At 34.5% G+C, this 9427-nt stretch overlaps 1 protein-coding gene across 3 annotated transcripts; it reads left to right on the top strand.

The window, feature by feature from the left end:
• The first annotated feature begins 503 nt into the window (after positions 1 to 503).
• LOC113347042 (protein TRIGALACTOSYLDIACYLGLYCEROL 4, chloroplastic-like) lies at positions 504 to 3766 on the top strand. 3 transcript variants are annotated; one of them, XM_026590620.1, is made up of 5 exons: positions 504 to 956; positions 1695 to 1944; positions 2164 to 2518; positions 2777 to 3117; positions 3241 to 3766. In XM_026590620.1, the coding sequence occupies exons 1-5, from the start codon at positions 682 to 684 to the stop codon at positions 3439 to 3441; spliced, it is 1422 nt and encodes a 473-aa protein (XP_026446405.1). In that variant the 5' UTR covers positions 504 to 681; the 3' UTR covers positions 3442 to 3766. The 3 variants fall into 3 exon arrangements, with proteins under 3 accessions (XP_026446405.1, XP_026446406.1, XP_026446407.1); XM_026590621.1 differs by having other exon boundaries at positions 506 to 956; positions 2173 to 2518; XM_026590622.1 differs by having other exon boundaries at positions 834 to 956; positions 1687 to 1944.
• The last annotated feature ends 5661 nt before the right edge of the window (positions 3767 to 9427 follow it).

The raw sequence follows: 9427 nt of genomic DNA, 5'->3' as shown, positions 1-9427 counted from the left end.
TTCAAGTTAGATGTTAAAGTTATTGACCCTTAAAGACATTCTTCACATTCTTATTCTTTACACAGGTTCCATAAATCTTGTATAAGTTGAATCACACATCCTAATATTTTCTTAATGTTGCAAATAGCAACGAAAATGATGGGTTAGAATGTCACTGTGAAAACGAAAATGATACGACAGTCACAACAACCTTAATCTATAGATCACCCAAAATACTTATAATTTACACGAAATCGAGAATATAAAAACCTAATATTCTCTCCGTGTCAAAAAAAATCGATACTTTCATTTATTTATTTTTTCATTTTTGTTATTTTTTTGTTTATGTGAAATAAATACTACTTCCTCCGTCTCACTATTAATTGATCTACTTTATAACTAAATAGTGGGACCGAGAGAGTATCATTTTTTCAATTTAGCCTCAAAAGGTGATCATATCTCTTTTGCGAAAGAGGAAACGTTGGGAGTATCAAAAATACGGATAAACCACCGCGAGCAAGAAGGACAAGTAGAGTGGCTCGTATCCATTCGGCAACATATATTCTTCATTATCAAGAAAAAATAAGATATTCCTTGTTCATTTCGCTGTTCATGTCAAGTGAGTGAAACTCAATTCTTCAAAAATAATTTCCCTTTAGGGTTTTAGGCGTCAAATCCAAAGACGCCAAAAACCCTAAGAAAATGAAGAAACTCAGATGGGCAATGGATGGAGCATTCTGGGATCTTGATATATCAACACCAATAACAGTCGATGGATTAGCTAGACCAATTCCTGGAGATACAACTATTCCATTAGGTTTATCAAGAGGAACTAAATTATCAAGACCTAAACAAATTGATTTTATGCAACGTTTCATGGCAATGCCTTTTGTTCCATCTTATTCTGGTGATTTGGATAAAGGGGGAAATGGGTTTACACTTCAACGCGTTCTTAATCTTCCTTTAGGAGAAAATTGGTAAACAACGAATCCCCATTTGCTGTTGAATATGTTGATGTTTCATTCATATTTAAAATTATCATCTAAAATTATCAGTGTGGTTAAGTATAATTGTGATTCTTTTGTTTATGAAGTTAGAATGTTATTGGTTAGTCAGAATTGGATAAGCAAAAGTGACTCTACAAGGAATACATTTAGGTTAGAAGCTTGTTAGTGATAACTGGTTTTGAAATACCTTTGATAGAGTAACTTTGCACTCGGGATATAGCATTTTTGTTTGTTAGGTTAGAGTGTTATTCACTGATTTGTTAGCTAGAACTCAGTAAGGAATCTCGTTCACTAAGTAAAGATATTGGCGCCGAACGTCTAGTTTGGAAATTGATTAGCAGTCATTCAGTTTGAAAGGTGAATTTTATGTCTTGAAATGTCCTTCTGTTGGCAAGAATGGTGCTATATGTGCCAAATTATGGGAGACCAAGAGGCATTTAAGGAATGAGATCTTAAATACATGTGAGTGTTGGGCTTCATGGTTGCACACCCTACAGTCAAGATCGAGGCTATCCAACAACCTGTCCACAAATCGTATTCCTTTAGAAATATATCAAGTCATTAGCGTTTGAAGTTTAATCAGTGCTCGAGATTTTTTGTTTCTTATCAAAACCCACCTTATTTTTGACCAGCTCAAAAATAAGGTGAAAAAATCTCCATCACACTAAAGTTGATTTTAAATGATAATCTTTGTTTAAAGCTATGCAGGTTTGCCACTATGTTAGGTCAGTTCAATGTACAAAAATTAGTAGCGTCTATGAAGGAGATTTCAAAACAGCAACCACAGGACTCCTCTTGGCGTAAGAACTTAGGGAAACATTTTTGTGACAAATCGTTATATGCTCTTGGGCTGTGCTCGGAGATCTCAATCGGACCAGATGATACGTTGCTTTTGAGTTCAGAATTAAGTGGTGGTGATAAGAAGTCTCGACGAAATAAGGCAGTTTTTCACCACAAGGTAAGTGTGTTCAGTTCTCCATGTCTAATATTTGCTGTTAAGCTCTATGCAATGTAGTATGTATGCATCTATGAGTATTATATGACATTCATTGGGCATCACTAAACTTATAGAGCCTGGTTGTTATTGGTTCATTCAATTTCTATCCATGTGTATGTTGTTCCCATCTCTTCCTTCAGACATCTTGTGGGTAGAGCTTAATTCTTTATGCTCTTTCTGTTTCTGCAGCATAATTTAACTGCAGAGGCAGTATGGCCTGGTCTTTTTGTTGATAAGCACGGTACCTACTGGGATGTGCCGTTTCTGATGGAAGTTGATTTTGCGTCTGTTGCTTCAAATTCTGGCACTAGTTGTCACTTATGTGTACACCATAATAGTGGATCTCCCAAGCAATTTGAAGGTAATCAAATTGATCAAATACCACAAGTTCTACTCCCTGGGTTATCTGTTAAGACTGCCTTGTCATTCAAGAAGAATGTTGATGTATGGAGAAGCAAAGCTGGCAAGCTGAAGATGGTGCAACCTTTTGATGTATTTCTCTCTGATCCTCATATCTCAGCATCAGGATGTATCGGTAAGCTGTAAAGATAACTTGGCCCATGAACTTTGAGTTTTGAATGATGTCAATTCTGGTGTCAAGCAGCTCTATAGACATCTTAGAGTGGTTCTTATTAGAATCTCCAGTGATACGGATGCTCTTACATAGTTAAATTTGGCTATTCATTTAGTTGAATTTATTTAACAAATGAACTTGTCACTAGTAACTTGAAGTTATGATAAATCTCTATCCAAATCTAACTTTTGTGAAAATTACTGATTATGCAACTGGTAGGTACGGTGATTACTGCATCTCATGGAGGTAACCCAGTGGGATCACAAGGAGAAGATGAGCCTCATAGCGTTGGTGGCATAAGTTTTCGTGGTGGTCCTGATAACAAATCAGCCATTTTAGCAGATCTATTTGCAACCATTTCTTGTACTGCTCAGCATGGGAACTTTCAAAGGCTTTGCTTGGACCTTACGCGACTACATGCTCGTCTGGATTTCCCCTCGGGTTCCAAATTTCTGACTGGGTCTGTGAATCTGGCACGCGATCTTTACAACTCAAAACCATTAGATATGCAAGCAGTGCAGGCAATTTGCCCTGATATCACAGTTTCTCTCCAGCAACAGGTATAAGCTTCCTTGAACCCTAGTTTCCTAATAGAAACTTGTAGAGAAAATGGATGTACTTATTAAAAGTTTCCTTGAACCCCCAGTTTTCTTACTTCTTTTTGGTTTTAATGTATTGTGCAGATATTTGGGGAGTTCAGCTTCCGGATGGATTCAAAAGTTGCATTGGACATAAAAAGTAGAGAGAGCTATGGTGCTCGTATAGATGATACTATATTTGCGTTTGAATATGCATTAAAAGTTCTTGGATCAGCGAAAGCTGTTGCGTGGTATTCCACAAAACAAAGAGAAGCCATGGTGGAACTTCGTTTCTTCGAGACCTAACCAGAAAAACCATTGCCCTCCCTTGTTATCTACATCCCAACCACCTCCAAGGAAACTTTGAGCATCTCTATTGTTCTTTTTTCTTTTCTTTTCTGTATAAACTTTTAGAAACCAATGGCCAACGGAAGGCATGAACTAAACTGTTCACTCTCCCTAATGATCTAGTTTCTGTACTGTAGTCTGTGATTTTTCACTTTTGATCGAAGGAAGCAATACAAGTGTATATAACAAGTAGAGAACAAAAAGAAAAAGAAGGCCTGGTTATGTCAAAAGAAAAAAGAAGGCTTGGAGTCAAAGAACGGTTTTTTGGGACCAGCCTTTTTTTGAGGACCATTGTTTTATTTTGGGTAAGGCATTAGAAGTAATTCTAGGTCGCCCCTTATCTAAATATTTATATTAATAACAAAATTATCCTCCTGAGTTTTTTTTATAATGATTAGTTAGTGTGATTAATCATTGATTAAGGTTAAATTAATAAATTGTTTTTTTTAAAAGAAGTAGAATTATTGAGTGACTAAAGTGATAGTAGAAGAAGAAGATGGAGAAAAAAATTATTTTGAGATGGGTGAATATGGAGAAAAAACATCCTTTGGGTACCGAAGTATGCTTGTAACTTAGTGAATGTTGCTATAAATGGCCTAAAATATCTTCAAAATCAAAATTGTAACAAAAAAATTTCAACCAGGTCAACAAAGTTCGGTTATATTATATGAAGAACATGTAACCGAACTTTCTGTAGATGCAGTTCGGTTAATAAATCCAAAATTACAGGCACTCGAACCAGAGCTTTAATGGAGTTTTTGTTTGTTCGGCTAGCTGATGAAAAATCAAATGTAACCGAACTACTATGCTTGAGTTTACAGAGTTTTGTTCGGTTCAGTCGACTCGACCACGTTGTAACCGAACTTTAAACAACAGAGTTCGGTAAGTTCACCAAATATTTTTTTTTGCGATTAAATCGAACTCAACATTTGGCTATATAGAGAAGAGTTCGGTTTTGAAATTATTTTTGCGAGTTAACCGAACATTATAGGTTTCGAGAGTAAAGTTCGGTTAGGATTTTTTTTCTGCGATTAAACCGAACTTAACATTTGGCTATATAGAGAAGAGTTCGGTTTTGAAATTATTTTTGCGACTTAACCGAACTCAGGTTTTCGGTTAGGCAAAAAAAAAAAAAAAAATCTTAGTCGAGGTGTTCTTCATTTTTAAAAGTTCGGTTGTAAAACTAGGGTCTTTTTCAAAATTATCCTAACCGAACTTACTATTGTAACCTCCAAATTCAACATATTTTGATGACTACGGCTCAAAATTTCAATCAAAAACGAATTAGAAGTAATGGGTTTGTGGGAAAATACTTATGGATAGGTTTGTTTATAAAAGATTGATTAATCGACGATGAAAATTTGATGATTTTGATTAGATTTGTATAAGATCAGGTTTAGATGATCATAAATTGATGACGAAGAGAAAAAGAAAAATTGTAGAACAGAGGAAGAAGAAGTTTTAGATTAGTTATAATTTTAGTTAGATAAAAAGCTAAACTAGTCATCTCCACCTTTTAGGATACCCCTTATAATTATAGGAAAGGTGGTCTAATCAAATCATGGTCCCCTCAAAAAAATCATGGTCCCAAAAAAAAAAAAAAAAAAAAAATGGTTCCTTCCAAAATGGAGACCGGAGAGTATAAGGCTACTGGGCCAAACCAAAAGTCTTCTGAAACATGTGCGTACACATGTCAAACATGTATCAGCTCTGACTGACTGGCGTTCCGATCCAAAGTTCTGCTTGCTAAAGTCAGATTTTCAAGATCTGTAGTACATTTGTAATGTAACGGTCATCCCCGCCTTGGATTCTTATAGGCATAGGTCTTCCTTTTTCATGGGGTGCTCATGTTACCTTCTCTGGTCTCGAAGTTTTCTTTAAGTAGTGGCCGTTGGGCATCTCCAATCAGCAAAATAACTGTCAGATTCTTGAAGTTCATATTTTTGGATTTTCTCGCATCAGCAATTCTGGTGTCTAATCTATGGGAAGCTTAAAATCCTTTCAATACTTGTATGTGCTTCAATTCTTTATGTGCAACGGAAGTGTCATTTTCTTTTCTTTTTGTACGCCTGACGGTGCTTAATATAAGGAAATGAAACGAGCTACTGACTCTACAGATTACCGTGTCATCATCTATACGAGTACCGGATAGTGATTTTGAATCTCAAATTTGATTGAATTTGGTGCCGAGAAGTTGTGAATAAGAAAAGAGTGGTAACTCCACGCGGAAGAAACCAGTATTCGTAGAAAATGAAGAATGATAGTATATGAACCTTGGATTAATAAACTGATCAATCGGATGGCTGTCACGAATTTTATTAATGAAGACGAGTCTACAAACTTTTCTTCCCAATTAGCTGTATATCTCTGATATCACTCCTTTGTATCACTCTTGGTGGATAGCACACTCTAAGAATAAGAATATTATTTATTATTTTCAAAAAAAAAACATTATTTATGGAGTAATAATTATTTGCGGCAACATTGGAGGAGTCCCACAAGCTAAAGAGAAAGCAGAGTCGAGTCAATTAGGAATGAGTCATTCTTAAGTTTTCGGATGCGGAAATCCACAAGATACGTTGGTTTGCCTTTTGACGTCCTTTCCCAAGAGCATAGGGACACCGGACACATGTCTTGTCCCTTTTTTTTGCATTAGGTATGCGATGCATTCGGAAAGTTGCGTACTTCTTAAATTTCATAGGAAAGTTGTGGATTGAATCACTATAAGATTATGAACCATGTATTTCTCCGATATATATGAATTTATGTATAGTTTAGATGGATAGCAATAGCATCACTTTCAAATAAGCTCATTTATTTGCCATCGCATTCAAACTCCAGATAAAACTGATTAAGATGATGCAATTTTTAGAATGTTTAGTTCTTTTTAGAGTGATTTTTCTAGGCATGAATACATGAACGATTGCAACTAGTTCAGGTCGAAATCATGCAGTTATAAGCTGGGCCGCTTATAATACGAAATATATTATATCCACAAAGTTCACTTTTTCAAATGTTAGGAATCTTCAACCCATTTTTGTCAATTGCTGCTTATTTTATTCTGAATTATTTGTGCGTATACTTGGAACTTGTAAGATTATTAAGTCAAAGATAGATTAAGATGTGGGGCTAATATCACTTTAGTTTTGAAAAAGAAAACAATTTTATACACCAAAGATTGACTTAAAATGCATCATAGTTCCGTCACACTTTTCGTAAGGAGTAATTGTTGAACAGAAAGAAATATATTATTATTTTCGTTTTCTGGAAAAAGAGCATTTTAGCTTAAAGATAGGTTGCACTTACAACAGGACTTAAAACAGTTAAATGCACATCGCGGAAAATATATGAAGAAGTAGGAAAGGAGGATAACTGGTGTGCACCACTCACTAAATTAAAGGTCTTACGCTTAACTGACACTTGGCATATAAATCACAATGAATGATTGAAAGTTTTTGTTTCTAAAAGAGTGATGATGAAGACTTGCATGTACCAACCAAAGTGCTCTGCCCAAAAAATAATGTACCGAAAACCCCAATAATACAATGGAATCTTGGTTTAAAGTTAAAAGGAGCCTTGTACCCGATAGATGTGTTTTTCACTATATAATTTCTTCGCAAAGTTCTAGAAGATAAAATGAAGAATCTCGATTTAGCTAATTTATTCTTTCTTTTTTTTTTGTCTAGAGCACTTTGATTTAAAGTTCAGTTTTCCTTTTTAACCATAAGGTTCTTATCTACATCCAATATCTACTGATAAAGAGATACTTCAAAGAAATTTGGCTGTGCAGGCAAATAATTCCATCGAATATCTACTGATAAAGAGATACTTCATAAAGAAATTTGGCTATGCAAGCAAAAAGAGATCCTCCGTGATGAAATTTTTAAATGAAAATGGATCAACCACCCAAAAATCCATAAAGTATGGTTCTAGTAGACAATTAAACATTATGAATAGGTCAAATCGACACCAAAAATCCTAAACAATGGTATCCTTCATCTTTGTGGCAAGCACTAACAAAAATAGTTCAACGGAGTGTACGAGAATCTGTTACATTTAAAGAATGAACACATATTATGCTTGATTTTGAGAGATTTAGATTATGATTTCCACAATTACGATAATTTAGTAGATTTTTTTGTGTATATTTTATTCGTCGTTTAACATTATGTTTAATACTCATAAAGAACGATTCGTCCACCAATTTTACTGAGATTACAATCTAAAAAACATATACTCTATTAAACTGAAATTACATTATTCGTGTCTGGTATGCAATAGTTAGGAACTAATGCAATTTGGAAGAGTGATATAGAAATTTCTCAGTCACAACTACTTTGGATAGAATATCGCTAATTGTATTTCTCTCTTTTGGCACATAATAGCTCTTCCAATATACATAATAGCTTTTCCAATACTTGAAATGCTGAAAAATAAAGATAAGTTTCTTCGTGAAATTATGCACCCTTTAAATATTTTATTTATTTGTTTTTAATCAGAAAAACCTCTAAGTAATGTTACATAGTCCTTTAGTAATATCTTTTACCATTAACTTTGGCTCTCTCTTAAATTTCACATCTTCTAGCTTTAAACATTTTCCTAATTTAACAACTTACCTTTAACTTGGTCAAAACTTACACCATTGATGTAGGAACATTTAGCTCATTGCAATTACCTGTAAAAATTTCGGATTGTTAGTCCATTACCACTTGTTTTATGAACACCCCGATAAAAATTATGCCATTCATAGTTTGAATTATTGGTTTATGAGGAACCTATTATAAACTTTCACGATTTTCCTACTCAGCGATCCCATGATTTTTAATGTTTACAATAGAACTTGTCTCCTTAATAAAAATATTGATTTTGCCAATTAAAGATTAAGGGTTAGCCTGACTATCTCGAAAGTATTTGAGCATTTTTTTAGACCAAACAACCCAAACAATAATAGTTTTTTCCCTTCCAACTTCATCTGCAATAGTGAGACCATTCTGAAAGTTCCTAAAGCAACTTACTATTCACTGGTGGAGAGAGAATTGTTGATTACCGAATCTTTCATGTGGAGCATACCATACTATTTTATAGGAATTGCAGTAAAAAAAATACCATGTGAGGCAGATTACAAAAAACTATTACAAAATGGACAGCCCAAGATCAATTGGGTGACTGCAAAGGCACTCTCTAATCGGTAATATACACTTCCAAACAAAATATTTTCTTGGTGAATTTTCTATATGTAAACTTGACAGCGAGGAGTCTAATCTTCTCCAGAGTCTAATTTAGGGTATCATGTTGATGAAGATGAATGTTGATCTGAGAAATGAGTTGTGCAACCTCAATAGTGAACAAATCGTGAATCATAGCCAGATTTCAACCATATATGTCGTTGTAGCTGACTAACATATACATAGTTGTAGGGATTGATGGTTGTTTGGTTAGGAGTTGAAGGAAAGTGAAGGTCTAGAATCCGCATGCCCTACCGAAATCTAATGACTTCTCTGTTTCCCAAATGCCAGCAATTGTTTACTTGAACGAAATTAATTTCAGAACCAATACTCTTTCAATCCCATGAAGAGACAAACTTTTGTATAACATTACACGCATCACCATAAGGAAACTATACGACAGCAAGTTATTACACATGTCATTAGACCTAGTACATAGTAGAATATTTGGCTTAAAGAGCTTTGTTAAAGCATTGAAGATATCCCTGAATTCCAAACCTCCATCCTATTTATGTTTACCAATATTTGTCCAAGCTATGAGGTGCATTCCTTTATTTAAGTCTTTATTTCTTTAGAACTTAGACGGAACTGAGTTGAGACTGTTTATAGTAGTGTTGGGTAATTTGAAGGACACCTCATGATAAATTGTGTTTAGTACATTCTTAACCATCACAGACCATCTTGAGATAGATTGGACTTCTTCCACTTAGAAAGGAACC

Source organism: Papaver somniferum, chromosome 2, assembly GCF_003573695.1.
Source record: "Papaver somniferum cultivar HN1 chromosome 2, ASM357369v1, whole genome shotgun sequence".
NCBI lineage: Eukaryota > Viridiplantae > Streptophyta > Magnoliopsida > Ranunculales > Papaveraceae > Papaver > Papaver somniferum.
This window is presented reverse-complemented; position numbering and strand designations above follow the sequence as displayed.

Bases quoted from the DNA above. Each gene is read 5' to 3' on its own strand.
- LOC113347042 (XM_026590620.1), top strand. From the start codon at position 682: ATGAAGAAACTCAGATGGGCAATGGATGGAGCATTCTGGGATCTTGAT. The intron at 2,519-2,776 runs GTAAGCTGTAAA...TGCAACTGGTAG, and splicing joins CTCAGCATCAGGATGTATCG to GTACGGTGATTACTGCATCT. The intron at 3,118-3,240 runs GTATAAGCTTCC...TGTATTGTGCAG, and splicing joins CAGTTTCTCTCCAGCAACAG to ATATTTGGGGAGTTCAGCTT.